General features: G+C 43.9%; 1 protein-coding gene across 1 annotated transcript in view; it reads left to right on the plus strand.

The window, feature by feature from the left end:
• Nucleotides 1-10,967: 10,967 nt before the first annotated feature.
• The window catches only part of LOC129622140 (neurexin-3-beta), a 612,931-nt gene continuing 599,742 nt past the window's right edge, over nt 10,968-24,156 (plus strand). Inside the window, exon 1 of the mRNA XM_055539030.1 lies at nt 10,968-11,039. Coding sequence (XP_055395005.1) covers nt 10,968-11,039 — 72 coding nt within the window. The remainder of the gene's footprint in view (nt 11,040-24,156) is intronic.

Here is a 24,156-nt window from a genome sequence, read left to right on the forward strand (position 1 = left end):
TTGAGATGAACAACATGGTTTCCAATATGTAAGTTTCTCCTCCTCTCTTCTCCTTTCCTCTTCCCTTTCCTTCTCCCATGACCTGTTTTTTTTTTTGTTTGTTTGTTTGCTTGAAGTAAACAGCTGACACCTTTCTGAGATTTTCAGGATTTAGCAATCTAACTGACAAGAGAAAGCTAAGTTTAAAACTTGCCCCCTCCAGGAAGCCCTCTGTGGTTGATTCAACCCAACACTACTAATCTCCTTACACTGACATTTCTGCTTCTCTGCCTATTTGAAATCATTCAAGGCCTCACCATCCACATGGTACCACGATACCATGGCTCGTGGTAATAGTTAACCTAAGCATTTACAGTGTTCCTGTCAAATATATCTTCTCATTTATCCCTTAAAACAATCCTATGAGTTTTGAAGTATTCATGTTTATACTATTTAGGAAATAGGCTCAGTGAGTTTAAAATAATTGCTTTGAAGTCACAGGGAGTGGATCAGGATTTGAACTCTAGTCCTTTGACAGTAGGGTCACCTGTCACCTTGTATATGAATCCCTCCTCAGAGTCCCCTTTCTCCCCACAGTGGATTAACTCCATTCTCTATTCATGGAACAACAGACTGGTTCCAAATAGGAAAAGGAGTACGTCAAGGCTGTATATTGCCACCCTGCTTATTTAACTTATATGCAGAGTACATCATAAGAAATGCTGGGCTGGAGGAAACACAAGCTGGAATCAAGATTGCCGGGAGAAATAGCAATAACCTCAGATATGCAGATGACACCACCCTTATGGCAGAAAGTGAAGAGGAACTCAAAAGCCTCTTGATGAAAGTGAAAGAGGAGAGTGAAAAAGTTAGCTTAAAGCTCAACATTCAGAAAACTAAGATCATGGCATCTGGTCCCATCACTTCATGAGAAATAGATGGGGAAACAGTGGAAACAGTGGCTGACTTTATTTTTTTGGGCTCCAAAATCACTGCAGATGGTGACTGCAGCCATGAAATAAAAAGATGCTTACTCCTTGGAAGGAAAGTTATGACCAACCTAGACAGCATATTAAAAAGCAGAGACATTACTTTGCCAACAAAGGTCCGTCTAGTCAAGGCTATGGTTTTCTCAGTGGTCATGTATGAATGTGAGAGTTGGACTGTAAAGAAAGCTGAGTGCTGAAGAATTGATGCTTTTGAACTGTGGTGTTGGAGAAGACTCTTCAGAGTCCCTTGGACTGCAAGGAGATCCAACCGGTCCATTCTAAAGGAGATCAGCCCTGGGTGTTCATTGGAAGGACTGATGTTGAAGCTGAAACTCCAATTATTTGAGTGCATGTATTTCATGAACATGAAGTATACTGTAACTATGTACAAGGAACCAGATGAAGTTCAGGGGACTGGGATGAAAAAGAGAAGATTTAAAACCTTAAGAAGTTTATAATCTAGCAAGGGAAAAAGCCATCAAAAACAAAACAAACCATCAATCCCATCTCTATGTTCAGTTTCCCATATACAATATGGCAAGTGCTAGAACAAAGGCATAAACAAACAATACAGAAGAATAGTTCAGTCAGTTCAGTCACTTATTTGTGTCCGACTCTTTGTGACCCCATGAACTGCAGCACTCCAGGCCTCCCTGTCCATCACCAACTCCCGGAGTCCACCCAAACCCATGTCCATTGAGTCGATGATGCCATCCAACCATCTCATTCTCTGCCTGCCAATGCAGGAGACACAGGAGACATGAATTCAATCCCTGGGCCGTGATGATCCTCTGGAGGAGGAAATAGCAACTCAGTCTAGTATTCTTGGCTGAAAAAAATCCCATGGACAGAGGAGCCTGGTGGGCTACAGTCCATGGGGTCACAGTGACTTGGACACGACTGAGCATCTAAGCACAAGAATACAACAAAATATTAAGTAGAACCTAGTTCAGAGTACATTCTTAGTAACTTAAAAAAAATACTGAATTATGGTAAAATGCCAGGTAAATCCAATGGAAATTATTAAAGGATTTAGAAGCCATGCTTTTTAGGAAGAAGGCTAAATAATTGAAATTTATTGTTTGTTTGAGAAAAGAAGGTGAGAAAATTAAGAGATGAGACAGAAGAGTAGCCCGAGAGACCTTCCATATCGCAAAGTAGACTGAAGCTGTGTGAGTTCCACCGTTATGCTGGAAAATGATTACTGATGAAACAGGGCTGGGTTCCGGCACTCCATATTATCTGATTCAAGGGCCATGGTGAGCTTTATTGTTTTGGAGTTGAAAGATGTTTGTGAGAAGAGTATGATTAAGCTGCTCCCCATTCTGCAAAATATATGGGCAAAGAGAATCCAATGAGTCAGGTAACACAGAGGAGTAACTTTCCATTATACGTTTGGGAGTTGCAAGGGGAACTTTTTGTTTACTCGGTCCTCTTGAGATTTGTCAACGAAAAGAAAAAATCCATCTGCAGAGATGTATTTCAAGGAGTCAGCTGGAGAAAAAGACAATTATTTTCATACTTGCATTTATTGAGCCTTTACTGTTTATACACACAGTGCCAGGCACTGTTTATACACACTTTACATGTAATACCTTTCTAAATCCTCACAGCAAGCCTTTTTGTTAGATAGCATGATTATTCCCATTTCACAGAGGGAGAAGCTGTGATAAAGAAGGGCTAAGGACCTTGCCAACATTTTTCACAACAGCTAGAAAGCAAAATCAAGACGTTGAACCCAGGCAGTCAAGGCACCAGAGCCCCTGATCAAAATCAGTATGCACACTCTCAAAGTGTCTTCTAAATATTTGATTTGATAATTTCTCTATAAACATACAAATGGTGTTATTACTTCTGTTATTATATAACAATCACTCACTTTGTTTGAATCATTAAAACTGGATTAAGATGTACATGATCTCTGATAGCTGATGTAAGCTTAGAGAAGACTAACGGGAGTTTAAATGCCCCAATTTCTTTATGACTAACTGAATCCTGTCCTCGATTAAAAGGAAAGTTGTTTCTATGAGAAAATAATTTCATTTGGATTTCCAAGGAAGCTGGCTAAGGTTTATATAGGAACATTATATATATGTATTTTCTTTTCTTTAAAGAAATGTGTAAAATTCCAACAAAACAGATATCCCAGAGCCATTGATCAACAGATTTGGAAAATTTCCTAGAGATTTTTCTCCACATCCAGACTCCTGATATCCCAACTTCAGCCACAAGGAGGACAAGAGAACAACTATGGATGTTTGTGTGAAGGATAAATTAAAGCAACAGAAGCAACATATTCTCTAAATGATAAAATTATACAAGGATGCCGTTGTCTTTGTTTTTTTTTTTTTAAATCAAAATACATGTAGGAGTGATACTTAAAAGAATAAAGCTTCTCTTTTATACTCCCAAATGTAAAATATAATCAAAACCTGCTTTTTTGCAGGATGGCTTTCTTAAATAAATGAGCAGAAGGATGAATTATGTGGCTATAAATAAACCCACTGACATATAATAAAGCAAAGTTCGACTGTTTTATGGAACCCTTGGCTATATTTATAGCCATGTTAACAGTCACCTGTATTTTTTCACGACTTGGATTTCATTGCACATTATGAGAGTTTAGTTGTTTTTGTTTTTCCCTCTTCCCTAAACTTACACTTTGGAACTGTGTTTCAAGAGAGATGTAAGGATTTCTACTCTGTATATTTGGGGAGAAAAAGGGTCCTTGCCAGAGTTTAGGGCTCACAGAGAAACAGACTGCCCCCGTGCTGTCTGTGTCTGTGCCATCAGATCAGCTGTACCTGCAGCCAACAACTGGATGGGCATCTCTCGCCAGCAGCAAAGTGGAAAGCTGGAGGCTCTGCAAAGCGAGAAAAGGCGTGTGCAGGCACAGAGAGAATGTCTTGTGAGAGACTGACAGGGCAGTGGTGCGTTAGATTCCTGGCACCTGACACCATTAAGTACTTTCGTGGGACGTATTTTAGGAGCCAGAAAATTCACCAGAGTACTTCATAGCTGAGGTTTCCACCAGGTGGCTCAGTGGTAAAATAACTTGCCTGCTGATGCAGGAGACGCAGGTTTGATCCCTGGGTTTGGGAAGATCCCCTGGAGGAGGAAATGGCACCCCACTCCAGTATTCTTGCCTGGGAAATCCATGGACAGAGGAGCCTGGTGGGCTGCAGTCCATGGGGACACAAAGAGTCAGACATGACCAAGCGACTGCACAGGTACGCACGCACCCACCAAAGCAAGACAAAGAGTGTCAGATGGATCAGGATTCTCGTATCTTATCTTGGGACAGTCTTTTTTTGGAGGCTGGGAGGAGAGGAAGGGGGAGATTAAAATGGGGAGAAGAAATCTATAGTGCTAAATTCTGCAGCCTGAAATAATAGAGAAACCGAGCTATTAACCCAGGCAAATCCAGCCACAGGCCTTTTTTCTTTTTTTTTTTAAAGCTGCATTTCATTCAGAAACTTAAGGTTCCAAAAAGTCTGGTTAGGATGCCATGGCGGTTTATCCAAGTGGAGCTAAGCGTGGTTGTTCCTGTGAAATTATTTATACTTTTCAACTTTAAATCTGTGGTGAGCATAACGTTTCTAAATCTATTTCTCTTTCTATCTTAAAAACAGACTCTCATCTTCATGTAGCTGCATGCTTCATTCCTAAGTGTTCTCACTCAAAGGACCCACTAGAAAAGATAACTCAGAGGGAAAGAGGGGAGCCTTTTGTGATGGTCCAGGTGAAGACAAATCCCTTTATCCAGAACTGCAGATGCAGGCAGTATCTAGGGGTTATCCCTGGAGCTAAAAATCTAAACAACAACAGCAACCAACTTAATAGATCAGCCTAATATAAATCCGGGGCTTCCCAGGTGGCGTAGTTGGTAAAGAATCCACCTACCGATGCAGGAGACGCAGGTTCGATCCCTGGGTCAGGAAGATTCTCTGGGTAAGGAAGTGGCAACCCAGTCCAGTATGCTTGCCTGGAAAATTCCATGGACAGGGGAACCACTGAACCATGGTGGGCTACAGCCCATGGAATCGCAAAGAGTCGGACATGACTGAGTGACTGAACATGCACTCTCCGTGTAAATTCTAATAGACCTGAGAATGACGTGAATTAGAAAAGACATCTAAGTAGGAATGTGTTAACTAGAGCAAGAGAGAAGAAGGAGAGAAAGGAAATGAAAAAAAAATTTTCAACAATGTGTTAAATTGGAGGAGGACATTGCTTTTTATCAGGATAATTGTGGATTGCCACTTGAAAGAGAAAGAAGAAAAATAAACCAGTCTTGCATTTGCCCTCTGATATATCTTCTCTGTGTTCTACTCGGTCCCCAAGTGGAATCAGCCTTACCAGAATTCACAGATACTTCTTTTGACATTTTGTGAAAAGTAAATAAATAAATGATAAGTATGACAAGTAAAATGAATAGTTCCAGCTGTTATGCACCAGTGGCATTTCCAGGTTTTGTACTGAATTAAGGATTTATTTTTCATTTTGTTGCCTAGCAGAGAATTAATTGGAAGGTCCATCTAAACTTCCCATCCTTCCTTGGGATTAAGGGGAAAAAATACAGTCTCCAATACTCAATGCCAATTCAGAAAAGAAGAAAAGCATTAAGTGGATAGGTAGTCAACTCATGATCTCTGCAAATATGTGTCTCTGGGGGTCAGTGTTGCTAGAGCCAGATATGTCAGTGGAATGAATGGTATATAAAAATATATGCATATAAGGTTGGAAGGGCTTCCCTGGTGTCTTAGGTGGTAAAGAATCCCACTGCGACCCAGGAGACATGAGTTCAATCTCTGGATTAGGAAGATCCTGTGGAGAAGGGAATGGCAACCCACTCCAGTATTCTTGCCTGGGAAATCCCATGGACAGAGAAGCCTAGTGGGCTACAAGGCCATGGGGTTCCAAGAGTCAGACACATCTTAGCCACTAAACCACACCACATGAGGTTGGAAATTGATCCCTTGGATGCATTAATTCACCAAAGGTTTACTGAGCTTCTACTCTGTACTACGCACTCTTGTGCACACAGAAAATATAGGGGAGACCAAGGCAAAGGTTCAACATCCAGGGAACTTGCAGGCTTTTTAAAGAGACAGACCATGAACAAATATAAATAAAATAATTTCAGAAAGTGGAGTGCTTTGAAGAAAACAGAACATGGTCATGGGTTAAAGTACCTTTTGGGGTGGTTGTAGCTTACTTTAGATGAGGGTCAGAGAGGGCTTCTGAGGAGGTCACATCTGCAATGAAAATCAGATGAAAATCTTAGGGAAGAGTGTTCCAGAGAAGAGGGCCCAGCATGTTTAAAGGCCTTGAGTAGGGAAAGAGCTTTGCACATTCAAGAGTAAAAAGCAGGTCCAGGAGACGGCCGGGTAGAGAGTAAGAGGTCATCTGGAAGAAGATGGAGTTGGAGAACTAGGTATAAGCCAGGTCATCTAGGTCTCTCTAAGGCCATGATACAGAGACTAAATCCAAAGCGCCATGAGATTCCATCTGGAGGAGGACATCAAGGAGTGGTTGGATTGAATGGGAATTATCATCTGCGTTAATGGAGGATGCCTAGGATATTAATATGTATTTTTTTTTCACTTTTGTCGTAATAGTTACCTGAGACCCTAAACATGTACTTAACCTTTTTGGAGTTTTAGCTTATTTTTCTATTAAACAAAAATTACTGCCACTCTTTACTGCTATGCCACATGCTGTATATGCATTATCTCATTTAATATTCCCAAGAACTTTAAAAGGGGAGGAGGAACTATTCCCATTTTACAGAGAAAGAAATCAGGTCTTAAATCAGGGTGTAAATCAGGTCTCCATCAATCACCCCTCTCTCTTATTGTGCTATTGTTGAGTACACGTTGCTAGTTTAAAACATCATGTTGATGGGCCACATCCCAAAGGCATGAAAAATCATGAATGAGGGCCATCCCATTGGAGGCCGTAGATCTTGAATCACCCTTACAGCCAAGAGCCAGAGCAGCTGGGATGACTGTGCACCATTTACTGCAGGCAGCAGGGATCTTCAGGAGAACACCAATTTCCTAACCAGAGCACCAAGTCACCATCATAAAGTCTCAAAGGGACTTGATACTTGACCTTGAAGGCAAATCATTTCTAGCTTTGATATCTTTATGTTAGAGACAGATAATGCTAACCTATTCAACATCTCTTCAAGGTGCCCCAAGGATGAATAGGACTGTCTTAATCTCATTCTCAGTCAGGAGGCCTGAGATGTTTCTTGAGAGCAGGAGTATGATAGGTGCTATAAACTTCTTTTTAAAAAAGAAATGCTGCCTAAGTGCTGAGTGTGTGTGTGTGCATGTCTCTCTCGCTATCTATCTATCTATATATATACACACACACACACACACATATATATATATATATATATATATATATATATATGCATGCTCAGTCGCTTCAGTCGTGTCCAACTCTTTGTGACTGCATGGACTATATAACCTGCCAGGCTCCTCTGTCCATGGAATTCTTCAGGCAAGAATACTGGAGTGGGTTGCCATGCCCTCCTTCAGGGAATCTTCCTGACCCAGGGATCAAACCCACGCCACTTATGTCTCCTGCATTCACAGGTAGGTTCTTTAATACTAGCGCCACCTGGGAAGTCTGTATATAAATCTATATAATCAAGCGTTGAAGAATTGATGCTTTTGAACTGTGGTGTTGGAGAAGACTCTTGAAAGTCCCTTGAGCTGCAAGGAGATCCAACCAGTCCATCCTAAAGGAAATGAGTCCCGAATTTCATTGGAAGGACTGATGCTGAAGCTGAAGCTCCAGTACTCTGGCCCCCTGATGTGAAGAACTGACTCACTGGAAAAGACCCTGATGCTGGGAAAGATTGAAGGCAGGAGGAGAAGGGGACGACAGAGGATGAGATGGTTGGATGGCATCACCGACTCGATGGACATGAGTTTGAGCAAGCTCCAGGACCTGGCGTGCTGCAGTCCTCGGGGTGGCAAAGAGTCAGACACGACTGAGCGACTGAACAGAACTGAAGACATATAGACATGATTTAACCAGCAAGTGTCCTGTAGTATATATGATGTGATTTAACCAGCAAGTATTATTTCCTTACTTCTCCATCCCCGCCCCACCCCCAAATATACTGTGCTTTTATAACTAAGGGGAGTGGAAAGGAGGGAGTCAGAGGCAGCAACAGGAAGACCCGGGAGTCCAGGAGGCTGTCGGGTTTCTGTATCACGCTCAGCAGCATAGTGAGAAGTTGGGGGGTGAAGGGTGGGATGGAGGCTGCCTCGTCCAGAACACCACCGTTTGCTGGCCGAGCTCTGGTCTGCTTCCTCTTGGAGTAACAGATGGCCACTGCGGGCCCGCCAAGCTTCTTCCTGCCTCTCCGCTCTCCCCTGCAGGTTCAGCCTGGATGTAAAAGCCGCACTCTCTTTTCGTGCCCAGAGTCCTGGAGGCCCGGAGGCTCTACTCTCCGGGGGCCGCGTGCCTCTAAGGCCAGGGCAGGCCAGACCAGCCACTCTTTCGCCAGGCGATTCAGCCCTCACCTCTTCTGAAGTTCTTGGACCAGCCAACCCCTGGGTCCTGAATTCCCAGAACATCCTGCCCACCAGGAGTGGAAGCTACCTTCTCCAAGGGCCTCCCCTGGTGGGGCGCATCAAACCTCTCACCCTCCGGGGGGTTCCTGGGGTCCATCTCGCCGCCTTTACCTTCGCCCCTCGGTTGGGCTCGTATCCCCTTCGCCCCCAAAGAGGCACGCCCCCGGAGAGTGGCCGCGCGGTGCTGACCACCAGGCCAGGGGGAGCGCGCGCGCGCTCGGGCACTACCGCATGCAAGCCGCTCCGGCACTCCTGCTGACTCAAGGGGTTGATTTTTATTTTTATCTGGGGCGACTTCAGCCTTCGCTGCCGCCTGCAGTCCCCCCCCCCCCTTTCCAATTGCCGGAGTTTGGCTTAATATGCCTGGGAGAGGAGCAGGGATCGGGCGATCAAAAGGCGCAAGGCGCGCACACACACACACGCTTGTGCTCACTCCTCCGGTAGAGAGCCGAGCGTGAGCAGGCAGGGTGTTGGTGCGCGCGCGTAGCTCGCGCAGGGGGTAGACCAGAGTGCACTGAATGGGGAGGGCCGGGATTCCGGGGCGCTCGGGCCCCTCCTCCCTCCGAGCCAGCCAGTCCCTCGGCCGAGCGCTCGGGCTGCCCTGATTTGCTCTCGGGAGTGCGCTATTTGCATACGACTTGCCCATTCGTGAATCTGGCGCCCCAACTCCTCGCTTCGCTTCACCTGTGCCTCCCGGTTCCGCGCGCTTTGCAGGCGCCCGCCCGCCTCCCGGCCAACTCGGCCGCCCGCCGGGCACCTCCTCGCGCGCTCTCCCGCCCCGCCTCTCTGCGCCCGGGCCACGTCGGTTTGGGTGGCCGCTCCGCGCTGGGTTCCTCCTCCTCCTCCTCTCTCTCTCCGGTCGTTCTTGTTCCTATCTTTCTCCGGCGGCTGTTGCCTTTTCATCCCGTTGAGACACCCGGCCCGCAGGCGGCTGCTCCGTGGCGCTCTTCCAGAACTCGCAGGGTTCACAGCCTCGGCCTCCCGGAGCCCTTCCACCGAGACTCCGAGGACCCCGCGAAGAACTCTCAGCATCTGCAGCCCCCCTTTTCCTGGGAGTTCTGCATTGCATCGCTCGCCAAGTTGGGGGAAAAAATGTTCAAACTGCTTGGATGTCGGGATAAACTAAGCTGAACCTACTTGGGTCTCCTGCCGTCTCCTCTTCCTCTTCCTTCATTTCCACCTTCCCTCCGTGTGGCTTCCCGGAGTGTGCAGTTAAGTCATCCGACCCGAGGTGCCCCGCGGAGACCAGGAGGAGCTGCGAAGGGCCTCCCCTGACATGTGTGGCATTCCGGGGCTCCCTAGGAGGGTTGCTATACCTGGGTGTACTTTGGCATCGTAAATTTCAGCTCCAAGAAAGGGGAGCTTTTGCCTTATATGTTTGGTTTTTTTCCTTTTAAGTAGTTTTTTTTTTTTTCCCCCGTCATCTGCCTTGAAAACGCTTATTCCTTCCCTGTTTTCCAAAATCCGGGCAAGTATTCCTCCTGCTATGATGGGCCCCTGGGCATCATGAACTTAATTATTCCTCACTGGCTGGAATTCAAACTGCCCATCCGTGGTGGTCCTGTGCGTTGACCATGCACCTGAGAATCCACGCGAGACGGAGCCCTCCTCGCCGGCCGGCCTGGACGCTTGGGATCTGGTCCCTTTTCTGGGGATGTATCGTCAGCTCTGTGTGGAGTTCCTCTAATGTAGCCTCCTCCTCCTCCTCGCCGGGGTCTCACTCTCAGCACGAGCACCATTTCCATGGCAGCAAGCATCACTCAGTGCCTATTTCTATCTATCGCTCCCCTGTTTCCCTTCGAGGAGGGCACGGTGGGTCTCTCTGCTCTTTATCCTTTTAATGGGGCATAGCAATTCCGTAACCCACTCGCCTTTCAGGTAATGTTAAGGGTGGGAAAACAATTTGAAAAAAATTGGATTGAAAATCATGAAAAGCATCGCATGTGCATGAAGGAAGAAAATGCCCAATTTCCCCTATAAGCTGGTGTTTTGTGCCCCGTTCCCATTTTCTCTAACGGGTCCTCCCCACCTGGGCTGGCTTGCTTATTCAGGGCTGCACAAGCACTGGTAATTCTCCTCTTTGGAACCCTCTGCTTCCTTCACCCAACAGATGGCAGGCAACTTATCAGATAAGTCCCCAGTGCTGCACTTTTGAGAATCCATTCATTCACCTTGTTTTTACCCTTCTTCTCTCTGATCTTGTTGGAGAGCTAGTCCTGGGAAAATAGCAGGCAGAAGGAATCCTTATGTCTTCAGCCTGAAGTTGATTGAACTGCTATAAAGTGGTTAAGGTTGGGGAGTGGGGGAAAGTAGCTGAGTGTAGAGAGGCAGAAAATATTTTTTTTTAATAACCAATGGTTATTAAACTGTTCATGTGCACAGCTTTAAGTTTGTCCACATGTCAGATGGAGAGAGCAGCTATGATGAAAATTATACCCCTAATATTGCTAACTACCTGGGAGGAGGCAATGTATAAGATAAGGCAAAGTCCATTTATAATTTACCCAGGTGTAAATTGTTGCCACTTCAATCCCCCTCTGATGGGAATCTGTTTCCACTAAGGGTAGCATGGGTGGGCTTGTTCACACCATGCAAGTGTGATGTATTTTGCTCTAAACGACCCTCCTTGCATAGCGAGTGAAAGAGGAGATCTCTGGCTCTTAAAATGACAACTCAGCTTTGAGCAGGCTACCTCTGAAGAGAGAGGGTGATGTCTGCCGCGGAGGTTGGCGCTTGCTGTAGTAAACTGTTCTGAAGACGGGAGCTTCGTTATTTGTTTACTATGCAATCCACTCTGACGGCGAGGAGACCAGGGATCACAGAGCCCTCCTGCAGGAGCAGCCCTTTGGGGAGCAGCGAGAGCAAATCGCCCTGAAGGTCCCCTGCCCTAGCGTGTATTTTGAAGACCTGTCACATCCAGACCCCACTGGGAATGTCCGTTCTTCCCACCGCCTCCAGGCCCTGGGTTCCTGCTCTGTGCAGTGCTGTTTGTAGTGTTAAGTGGAAGCACATGGAGAAAATGCCAGCACGTCCTCTCGCTTGATTCTTTCTTTACATTTTATTTGATGGAGTCGTCAAGCGGCTCAGAGCTTGTCCTGGTTGGTGGAGAGGAGGTGGTGGGGAGGAGGGAATGCTTGATCTTGATCTGGTTGCTGTTTTCTCTGTAATTACTGCTGGGTTTTGGTGTAGGCTTTCAGAAAAGAAAAAAAAAAAAAAAAAAAAAAAACCATAGGAGAGGAAAGAGCCACAACCACCAAAAAGGCAAAAGCAATTTCATGGAAATAAAAACTGTCAGTTTCTAAGGAGGAGAGGGACTGGCAGTGGGGGGTGGGATTGTAAAGGGTGAGAAAGGAAAAGAGAGGGGTGGGAGATGGAGGAAGCCAGACAATTACTAATAGCCATAATTAAACACGGAAACGCTCAGCAATAATTAGCTAAATTTTGCTAATTAGTGTAAATGATCAGCAGGGAGATGAAGATATGCATTTGTTAGAGGTTATGTAGGCTGGCAGGGTCTCTATGCTTTCTGTTCGGGATATAAACAGTTAAAAGCAGCAAGTAGTTAAGTGAGGGAATGTGCAGTACTTCCCTGGGATTCTTAAGTCTGTCAATCTCTTCCTGTCCCCTTGGCTCTGTCCCCCTCCCTCTCTCAGTCAGCTGAGGGGCCTAGAGGAGTTGAGCCCAGCACAGGTTAAGCACAACTCTTCTCTATTTACTTTATTTCTTCCCTGATTGGTTGCTCAGGACCCTGTAAATCTTCTTAACTGGTTCCCAGTCTACTTTCTCATTAACCTACATCTGATAAGATTTGGCGCCACAGAAAAAGGAGAACCAAGTAAGTAAATGATTAGAGATCCTAGAAAAGGTCCTCAGTTCCCATCAGAGCTATAGAATGCAGTGAACTTAAGAATCTAGCATGACTGAAGACAAGAAAGCTCACAAAATTAACTCTTTTATATATCTCCTTTCAATCCTGAAGTCCCATCCCATTGATCTGGGCTTGGAGACTGGATGCATCTATATTAGGCAGGCTCCTTGCATGTTTAATTCATATTTTGGGGCTTGAAATGAGGAGAAGCAGCAAGCAACAAGACACCCCAAACTCCAGCTTCAATCCCATGTCTAAGCTGTGCCCTCTTCTGCCTGAAAGGACCAGAAGACCCCTCAGTGCTTCCTTAATGTCCCTCATTCTTACTTGGAGTACCCTTGCTTTCCCCTCGTCCAAGACAAAGCCTTAGCTATCAGCAGTTGTTTTCAAAAATGTTTTGGATGGAGGTGGTAGGAGGCTAATGGTTGTTACTCACAGTTTCCTCCAACCTGATTCCAGAGTTAAAAGCAGCCGTTTCTACTGTCTGTGAGGAAGTAAATGTCCTTCATTCTGATATAAACGAATACTAGGACCTTGAGTCCAATAATGGTCTCTGGACTCAAGGAGATGTTTTGTTGTTTGTTTTTGTTTTTCTACCCTTGTTCCCTTTGTCCATTTCCTGAGAAGCTGGAGGTCCTCAGATCTGCCCTGTTAATGAGCACCCCCTTTGTCTAAAACCTCCTATCCTATAGTGAAACTCACACAGAAACAGATGGAAGAAAGAGAAATCCTCCAAACAGCTGATCGTCTACCCAGGCTTGATTCTGTTCTTTAAAAAATTTACTATGTATAGATTTTGCCTAAAATCTTGATTCCAGGGCAGCCTAGAGCGGGCTGAGCTCCTTTATAAGCTGGGGAGACTAAGCACACCCTTGCTGGAGTATGCAAACTAGTTTTAGGTGAAAATTGTGTCTCTGAATAAAATGAACTCTCTTCTCACTTGGAGTTTAGTAAGCTTTCACCCATTACTCAGTCCCTTCTCTGAGGCTTGTTGCTTCCTTGCATGCTGTCTTCTACTGAACTAACATTTATTGGGTATTTACTATGTGCTAGGCTGTGTGTAACCTGCTAAGGATAGAAAACTAAATACAACATTGTATTGTTCAGCATGGAATAATTTCAGAAGTATTTGGATCATCTGTGAAAGAGAAATGCTTGTATAAATTTTAAAAATAGGAGGGATGAGACAAGGATCCAGATACCCAACCAAATTAACTAGTATGAAATCTACACATCCCTTGTGAAATGCAGATTTACAGTATTCTGTTATTCAAAATATCCCTTCAGGTATTTTTCTTTCTCATCTTTATTTTCACACTTCTATGTCATGCTTGTTGAAGCTCCTAGGTAATTTAGTGCTATGGGACATATAACTGGAGAAGGAAATGGCCATTCACTTCGGTATTCTTGCCTGGAAAATCCCATGGACAGAGGACCCAGGCAGGCTGGATTCCATGAGGCTGCAAAGAGTCAGATACGACTTAGCGACTGAGCATGCATGGGACATATAGTTTTATGTGTCTTTTCCCTCTCTCCCACCTTTAAGAAGTCCAATGCACCTCCACTTAGAAGTGTCTCAGTACTTACAGTTTAAAAAAAGTGTGCTCTCAGGAGCCTAGTTTTACTTAATATGTGACTTCTACTTTGTTTTCCACAAAATAGCAGAGCTTTCTGGCTCTTTAGGCATTTGGGGGCATAAAACTCAGTTTTTTTGTAAAAGAAAAAAATATACCACAAGGTATTAGAAGAAAGCCTCTTGACCAGAAACCTCTGTGTGCGTGTGTGTGTCTGTCTGTCTGTGTGTCTGTGTGTGTGTGTTTCTGTGTGTGTGTCTCTGTGTCTGTGTCTGTCTGTGTGTGTGTGTGTGTCTGTGTGTGTAGGTAGGTCCTCTTTGAATTATCTTAGCAAAGGTGGTGGTAGTAGTCTCCCTTGTGATCCATTAGCCAGGAGTCTTTCTTGTAGGAAATGATGCTTCTCATTCATTGCCACACAGTTCCATCTCTGAAGTTTTTCCAGACTTGGGGCTTGTTTTGCTCTGATCTGTTTAGCACTTTCTATTGCTCAGCCAGCTGCTTTCTAACCATTTTCTTTCTCCCTCCCTTCTTGGGATTCAGATTGCTGAATAATTCAGAGTGTTGGTTGACAGATAAAATGGTAAGATTTATATGTCTTTGGCCTTAGTGATGAATTAATTAAATTGGCTTCTCTTTCTCTCTCTTCTCTAGATGCTTTGTTTGGTGTCTCTAAAGTTTGCTGGCAAGTGGTTGCCCTGGAGATTAAATTGTTCTTGAAAGGCCAGTGTAGGAGGATTATACTATCCTAGTGTATATTTCTTTAGGACTTGTAATATCAGTCTTTGTCGGAGTGGACGATGGAGATGAGGGCTGCCATATCCTAAGGAAAAGAGAAGAGGAAATTGGAACAGTTCCTTTTCAGGAAAAATAAACCCTTTACCGAACTGGCTGATGGCTGAAATTCAGTAGTAAGATCTTTATTGTTTTGTTGTCTGGAAGACATAACATATTCTGCTTTACATTTTAATGAGTGAATTGATCAGACCTCAGAAAGCTTTTTTCACTAGAAGTCTGTGTAATCAGGGAGAGAGGCAAATTTCTTAAGATAAAACTTGAACTTAACCATACTTCCCTTCTTATATTATTTTGTTAGGGCCGCCATTAAAAAAAAAAAAAAATCATAGACTGGGTAGCTTAAACAACAGAAATTTATTTTCTCACAGATCTGGAGGCTGGAAGTCCAACCTTTTGGTTTTGGCAGATTTGATTTCTTCTGAGGCCTCTCTCCTTGGCTTGCGGATGGCTGCCTTCTTGCTGTATCCCCTCCGGGGTCTGTCCTCCATGTTCACTCATCTCTGATGTTTCCTTGTGTGTCCGAATTTCCTCTGCTGATAAGGATACTGGTCAGAGTGGATTAAGTTTCACTCAGAGCCCCATTTTAAGTTAATCACCCCTTTAAATAAGCTTCCCAGGTGGTTCAGCAGTAAAGAATTCTCCTGCCATTGCAGGAGACTCAAGAGACAAAGGTTCAATCCCTGGGTGGGAAAGATCCCCTGGAGAAGAAAGTGGAAAGCCAGTCCAGTATTCTTGCCTGCAGAATCCCATGGACAGAGGATCCGGGTGGGCTACAGTCCATGGGGTCGTGAAGAGTCGGACATGAGACATATGTACCCCTTTAAAGGCCCTTCCTCCAAATATAGTCATGATCTGAAGTCCTGGAGGTCTAGGCTTCAACATATGAATGTTGTGAGGGATACAGGTCAGCTCATAGAACTCCTCCTCCCCCACCCCCAGGACCCAGTCATTGTGAAGTAAACGTGTACTGTGCAGAGCATCTCCGGGGAAGTCAGACTTTTACAATGGGAAAATCAAACCTTCAGTGACAATGGTAGTGATTTACAAAACTGATAAGATGGAACCTCCTTGGGAAGAATCCTACTTGCATATATGGAGACAGCAACACCAGTGACTTTAGTGAAACCTGTGTTTGCTTTTCTCTTTGTTTCGTGTGACCGAGCCTCCACCTTGATTCCGCACACTGGCTGATCCTGCCTGACTCCAGCCACATGCTCTGTAGACAGACTTCAGTGCCCACCCTCCAGGGCTCTCTGTTGAGGCCAGCTGCCATCCAGGCCTGACACCCCTTCTCTTCCAGGGACTCCCTTTAATCAGCTACGGTGACTCACTCTTTTCCTCTCTCAAGACACATATTGCCAACTGTTTGCACACCTCACCCTTCAGTGAAGAAGAAACGAATTTAATAAGTATGAATACTTTTATCAATATTTGGAAAAAAGTATGTCCATTTAAAACTATGTCAATTTCGGTGTTTTTCCATTGAATTTCTTTCATGAAACTGTATTTTAAACTCACACGAAGGAAACTGTATATTTCATGGGAGACAACTGAGAAAATATGTTGCAGTTATTATGCCCTTGCTGATATAAATCCCAAGCAACATATTCACCTCTTTGGGGAAAGGGAATTAATTTTCTTTTTGTATTCACGTATTTCTGAAAAATGATTTTGAAAACGTGTGCTAATATGGTTGACAGGTAGATGACGATGCACTTCTGAGGTGCAGGGTACTGTTAGGTGGGTTTGGGAACAGTCACTACAAGATTAGAGTTGGAGGAAATAGGTCTCAGTCTTTGCCTGTTGCTTGGGAGCCTTCGATAAGCCAGTTGACTTGATTAAGACTCAGTATTTTCATCTTTTAACTGGGAATAGCATTAATAATAACTTACCATACATGTATCACAGAATCGTATGAAAAATTAAACAAGTTGTGCTTTCCTTGATTTCTGTGTACAGATGAAACATGTTATGGGAATAGATGAATGATAATACTCTTTCAGTTCTTTGCATAAAATCCAGCTTCAGTGTTGACTATTTGCAGGTTGGTAGACTGAAGTTAACAACATGTAAGTACTGACTTTCTTCATTTCTTTTCTGTAGCAACACTTTCTGCCTCCAAGGCAAGGAAAGGGAAATAGGAGAAAAATCTTACCATGTACTTCCTTGTTTATGGCACTAAAAGAAGATAGCATGTGGAGTCATCTTGCTTCTCTTGGTAACTGTCTTCTTAGGTAGAAATCTATGCTGGCGAATTTTAGCCTAGAATAACAAATTATAGCAAATGGTTTAGAAGCTCAGTGAAGCACAAGGGGAGAGGCCTCCAGGAAATATTCTGAGACCATTTTGGAAATTTAGAACTGGACCTCTTCTCTAGCAAACTTGTGCAGAATTTAAATACCACTATATACTGCTCCATATCCATCAAAAACTAGAATGTTTAATCTAGCTTATATAAGGGGAAAAAACAGGTCTTTTTAAACAACTATTTTCAGATCTGGAAGTGGAAAACTTCTAATGTCATTTCTGATACATTTCCTTACCAGGACTCAAAGGTCATAGAGAAGTTGAGAGTGTATTTTTATGGTGGAGTCCTTAGAGTGGACTATAGATCCCAAATTTGGAACCAGAATTCTTATGGAAGGGATATTGTGCTGATCATAGATTTTACTCCTTGCTTTCTCCCTGACTCTGTGACTCTGGATATGGCATTTTTTTAAAAAAATGTATTAATCTGTTATCACTTAGACATTTAGACATGTTGATTTTCTAAGCTGTATTCTCCTTTCTCTTACCCGTAGTTTTCTGTGTCACATGTAGTGTGTTTGAGTGTTAATACTGAAGCTGAGGAAAATTGTCCTTTTCATTTTTCCATCATTTGTGCGATTCTAGGGTTGAGTGAAATGATCTCCCCAAATGGTTCTCAGCACCAGGATGGCATGATTCTCCAATCTGTACATCTTTAAAGACCCCACTGTGTATCTTCAACCTGTCTAAGTTCCGTAGGTCTGCCAGTATTTTATAGCTCTGTTTTCTTGACTCTGATACTATCTTTTGCCAAAGCTGCAGCCAGGTTTTCTCTTTTCCCCTCTGATAGAAGCAGCATAATGTACAAGGGGGGCTCGCTGTGATGTTATAAAGCCCGTGATCCAACTTCAGTAAAGAGTCATGCTGAGACAGAAAGAATGCCACTTTCATTTAAACATACCTTTTCAGTACTAGAAAGGAGCTCTGCGTTGTGTTTAAAATGCTCTGCTGTGTTTAACCGTTATCAGGGCAGGGGGCAGAATGACAACTGAGTTTATAAAGAACAGGTAGTTTATTTCTACTTAGAGTTTTGAGAAAGAGTTGCTCGGATCATACGCCAGCATCTAATGCACACCTCTTGTGTGCCAGGCTCTCTTCCAATGCCTTATATATATGGTTTCATTTAATCCTCACAATCCTTGACCCTAATAAGGTTACTACCATTTCATAAATAAAAACGGTGAGACTTAGAGAGCTTAAGTAGGACCAAAGTAGGCTGGGATAGATCCAGGCTTCAGAGCTGGTTCTGACTACAGAGCTCTTGACCTTTTTGCTCTCCCAGGAATCCCATCATCTCAAGAAGTAGACAACAAGCACAGTGAGCTTAGGGATTATCTGATCACCTGATGTCCCAAATGGCCAAAGTGGGGTCTTAGCCAAGGGCATCAGTCAGTATCAGAATCATGTGGGAACCTGGGCAATATAATGTGACATCCATCACCCGTCTTTTACTCTACAACATAGAGGCTGACTTCTCATCTCCCCAAGATGCTTTGCTTCAGATTGATCTCCATTGTTGTTCAGTCACCAACTCATGTCCAACTCTTTGTGACCCCATGGGCTGCAGCATGCCAGGCTTCCCTCTCCTCCACTGTCTCCCAGAGTTTGCTCAAATGTATGTCCATTGAGTCAATGATGCCATCCAATCATCTTATCTTCTGCTGACCTCTTCTCCTTAACCAGATGAAGTCCTGTAGGAATGGATTCTGACAGCATTGGATTTTTCTGGCCTTTGTAAAAATTAATGTTTCCTATATATTCTTTTAATAGGTGTCTGGCTTTGTGCTAAGAGGTGTGATTCTTGGGTATGTTGACTTAAAAAAATGTGTACAATGTGAGAGTTGTGAGTTAAGTTTTATTTGGGGTCAAAACGAGGAGTATGTGTGCTAAGTCACTTTAGTTGTGTCTGACTCTTTGTGATCCCATGGACCATAGCCTGCCAGGCTCCTCTGTCCATGGGATTATCCAAGCAAGAATACTGGAGTGGGTTGACATTCCCCTCTCTAGGGTATCTTTCCATCCCAGGGATCAAATCCAAGTCTCTGACATCTCCTGCATTGGCAGGCAGGAGCCCTGGGTCAGGAGGATCCCCTGGAGGAAGGCATAGCAACTCACCCCAGTTTTCTTGCCTGGAGAATCCCATGGACAGAGGAATCTGGTGGGCTAAAGTCATAGGGTTGCAGAGAGTCAGACAGGACTGAAGCGACTTGGCATGGCATGCAAAATGAGGAGTACAGCCCTGGAATCAGCATCTCAGATATTTCTGAGAAACTCTGGGGGAATGATCAGTATGTATGTGATTTTGGTAAAGGGAGAATACAGGCGATCAAGCACATATTTTTCCAGAAAGTTTCTGCCAGTCTCGTGAAAATAACTGCTAGTCACGAGGAGCACGTTTCACCGTGCTTTTCTAGATGGGAGGAGATAGAAGCATTGGACTCGTAACACCGGCTCCTGAGAATGTCAGACTATCTGAAGACCTGTTCCGCCAGGCTCCTCTGAGGACAGAGTGCCTTATTGCTGCTCCCCACCCTGAAATCCTTTCAGAGAATGTTGAAATCAGCAGCTGTAGCAGCTCATGATTTAATCTTTGTGGAGGTAGATGGCAAGTCTCAATGGCAAGTGTCAATTTGTAGCTGACAGGTATTCTGTATGGGAGACCTTAGTGTGAGAAAGGGCTCAGATTCAGGCTGGTTCCCATGCCAGGAGACATGTCCTCTCCTGGTTGGGTCTCATGTCCTGAAAGCATGTGGGAAATGTCCTGTGTACTCACCTGTCCCTGTTTCCCATCTGAAGCCACAACTCAGGTATTGCTCAGGGACACCTTCTTTGTCCTGGTCCCCTCCCCTTGGTCACTCACGGTTGAGTAGCTCTGAACATAAAACCTCCAGAATCCTGAAAGCCACCTTTTCTCAGATACTGTCTTCACCCCCCCTTTTTTTTTTTAAATTCTTTTTACTGTTTTGAAATATTCCTGTCACTCCCCCTTCCCACATTAAACCATAATGGTATCTACTCCTGAGTGTCTTTCCCCCAAACTATGAATTTCAACTGTTTCCGAGGCAGTCTTTCAGAATTTGAATATAATTACACACTTTGGGTGCAAATTGTGGTTTTCACTACAGAAGAAACTAATGGAAATGATCCGCCCGTTCCTGTAGTTTACAGATTATATGCTTCAGAACTGGGGGTATCTATTTAGGTGGCTTTTCTGTGTGGAGCACATTAAAATGAAAATGAACTTGGGGTGAGCCACCACGGTTGCTAGGCAGTGGAGCGAGTTGACAGAGCACAGCATTAAACTGAACCAGTGTCGGTGTTTTACTTAACATTTATTTGCTTTGCACCTTTGGCATTTGATGTTGTCAAAGAAGGGAAGGAGGAGGAGCTAGGCAGGATCTGGCTGTCTGCAGAGCTCAAACAAGGAGGAAGGAATAATCAGCCCATGACACCCAGGTGAAATGAGCCCTTTTTAAAATTTGCAGTTGCCATACAAAGAACTCCTTTTATGAGGAGCACAGAAGACTTGTCAAAGTGCACTGGTGTGTCTGTCAGCTTCGGGAATGTGGATGTGGGGAGATACTTGTCTTTGCAGTAGGGGCAATGACTAGCAAGGAGGAACTAGTCTTCCCCAGGCTTGGCCTTGCTTCAGTGGCTGTAGACAAAAGGTCAGCAATTTTCAGTGTGCTTCCATTATCCACTTAATTCCAGGTCTCAAGTCCTAGACTTATCATGAGCAAGTAGGGATAGGTGACAACGTCTTTGGGGCTTCTTTATAAGTGATAACTAATAGAATAAAGCCCATTGCTTTGAAGCCCTGGTTTTAATAAAGGCTGAAAGGCCCTTGTGAACAACTCAGCTCAGTTCAGTTCAGTCGCTCAGTCGTGCCTGACTCTTTGCAACCCCATGGAATGCAGTACGCCAGGCCTCCCTGTCCATCACCAACTCCCAGAGTTTACTCAAACTCATGTCCATTGAGTCGGTGATGCCATCCAACCATCTCATCCTCTGTTGTCCCCTTCTCCTCCCGCCGTCAATCTTTCCCAGCATCAGGGTCTTTTCAAATGAGTCAGTTCTTCGCATCAGGTGGCCAAAGTATTGGAGTTTCAGCTTCAGCATCAGTCCTTCCAATGAATATTCGGGACTGATTTCCTTTAGGATGGACTGGCTGGATCTCCTTGCAGTCCAAGGGAGTGAACAACTAGCTCATAGATAAAGCAGGACTCTCCTGGATTCTTCGGGTCAATTTTAGCAGCATTCTGATTTTTTTAAAGTTTGAAAAGATGATTTAAGGGTTAAATCTCAGCTCTTGGGAAAATTTGGCCTTCTGAATAGTTTAGGTGGGAGGAGGGTCCTGTGAGTGACTTAGATAGTCAAGGTTTTATTTATCTTTTCCTTGAACCAATTATTGTGTATCTCTTGACATGAACTCCGATGGACATCTTTGGGTGTTCACTTCTGTCAATTCAATCTTAGAAAAAATAAACCCAAGAAAGGAGATATCTTTGTGCTTTTAGAAAAATGGCAATTGTATTTTCTTTATTCTTAATAATTATTATTATTCACTTTTTTCCCCAAATCCTTGAATGTACCTGACCCTCTCCTGAAGGTCTTAGAACATCTAATTCTCTGCAAGGTACGCCCTTTCCAGGTGAGCCCCTCTCCCCAAATCTCCATGTATTCCCCATCTGAACCCTGTCCTTTAGCGGTCTTTTGGAGACTTCATTACATTAGCATAATTGACTAAAACATTGGCCATTTGTGATTGATTCAACCTCTAGCCCCTCTAGGAGGTTGGGGGTGGGACTGAAAGTTTCAACCCTCTAATTACCAGGTTGGCCCTACTCACTTTCCCCTAACCCCAGCTCCTAAGGTGCTTACCAAAAATTCCGGGGGTTTTGAAAGCTGTGATCCCTTCAGAAGTGTGGATGAAGAATGAATACATATGAGAAGTGTATTTTGGTCATCTGAATGACCAAATATGGGCTTCTTGTAAATTACAGTCAGGTACTAAACTAAATGCTTTAGCTTTATTCATTTAATCTTTACCAACATCCTTCATGGTAGGTACCATTATTAAAATTACACACACAAAATACTCAGTCACGTCTGACTCTTTGTGACCCCATGGACTGTAGCCCACCAGATTCCTCTGTCCATGGGATTCTCCAGGCTAGAATACTGGAGTGGGTTGCTATTTCCTTCTCCAGGGGATCTTCCTGACCCAAGAATTGAACCTGTGTTCCCTGGTGGCTCAGAGGTTAAAGCGTCTGCCTGGAATGCGGGAGACCTGGGTTCGATCCCTGGCTCGGGAAGATCCCCTGGAGAAGGAAATGGCAACCCACTCCAGTACTCTTGCCTGGAGAATCCCTTGGAGGGAGGAGCTTGGTAGGCTACAGTCCATGAGGTCGCAAAGAGTCGGACAAGACTGAGCGACTTTCACTTTCACTCCTGCATTGCAGGTGGATTCCTTATTGTCTGAGCTACCAGGGACGTCCATTACTACTATGAATTTATAGGAAAAGAAATTGAGTCTCAGAGAATTAAGCAATTTACCTCAAGTTTTTCCACTCACTTAGCAGTTAACCCCTTTAATCTACAGTTCCTCTCAATATCCATGGGGATTGGTTCCAAGACACCCATGAGGTATGAATGAATGGAGATACTCAAGTCCTTTCAATAAAACAGTGCAGTATTTGCATATTACCTTAACCCATACACATTCTCCTGTATCATTTCAATCATCCCCAAGGTTACTCATAACACCGAATACAATGTGTTGTTTTTGTTGTTGTTTGGTCGCTAAGTCAGATCCAACTGTTTGCAACCCTGTGGACTGTAGCCTACCAGACTCCTCTGTCCATGGGATTTCTCAGGCAAGAATACTGGAGTGAGTTGCCACTTCCCTCTCCAGGGATATAATGCAATGTAAATGCTATACAAATAGTTGTATATACAATGTAAATACTATTCAAATTTTGCCTTTGCACAGAAAATTCAAGTTTGGCTTTTTTGAATTTTCTGGAACTTTTTTCCCAAATATTTTCAATCCAATGTTCTTTGAATCTGTGGATAAGAGACCCACAGACAAGGAGGAGAGGACTAACTATGTGGAACTTTTAGGTCAAGTAATCTTCGCAAACATACAACCTGTTCCCTGGTATTGAGAACACCAGATCAGAACACATCCCTGTATTCACAAGTCCTATTGTATTATAGAAAATTATGTGTGCTTTCTGAAGCAGCCTTTGGAAATTCAGATAAGTTCCACAGTCAGCTAGCAGGGAATGGTTACATATTCAATTAAGGGCCTGAGAGTGAAGGACACTTCTATTGATAACAGAGCCATTTGTGATTCACCCACCTCATTTTTTATTCACTGTAAGAAAGTCATTTATCAGGAAGTTTAGTTTCCATCACAAAGGTTTTTCCTCAAGTTATAATTTTAAGCAGACCACCAACCTTCCTGGTTTTAGTTCTTGCCTGCAAAAGGGGAGAATTGTGATTAATGATCTTGAAGTAACCTGCCATCTTTATCTTGACAAGTTTGGTATTCATCTTTCTGTCAGGATTAACAGGCACAATCTTGATGATTTCTAAGATACCTCTTTACTCTTATTAGATCACCTTTGAATCTACTTTTATTCCTGGACCTACATACATATGGCAGAAGTGTGTTAATTATGAAGTGACTATTTCAAGAGTGTCAGTGGTTTTCAGACTGAGTGATATGTATGTGTACATACACATGTGGGTGAATGTGTGAACTGAAAAGTGTGATGTAGCATAAAGGCCTTGAGAGCAACCTGCTTAGTACCTGACCTGGAACGTACAGAACAGACATGAGGCCTAGGCCTGCTGCGCATGGTAGACATAGACGTATTTCAGTATCTCTCCCGTATAGCGTGGATGTCAGTTATCGGTGTGTTGTGTCACAGAGCTCATGTTATCATGTTGGTTATAATTTAAGGAAAGGATGGTGTTAGTGTGAAATAGGAATGGGAACCTGGAGACCTGGCCCTCCATAGCCAGTCCCTGTCTTT

The sequence above is a fragment of the Bubalus kerabau genome, chromosome 10 (genome assembly GCF_029407905.1).
Source record: "Bubalus kerabau isolate K-KA32 ecotype Philippines breed swamp buffalo chromosome 10, PCC_UOA_SB_1v2, whole genome shotgun sequence".
NCBI classification, from domain to species: Eukaryota; Metazoa; Chordata; class Mammalia; order Artiodactyla; family Bovidae; genus Bubalus; species Bubalus kerabau.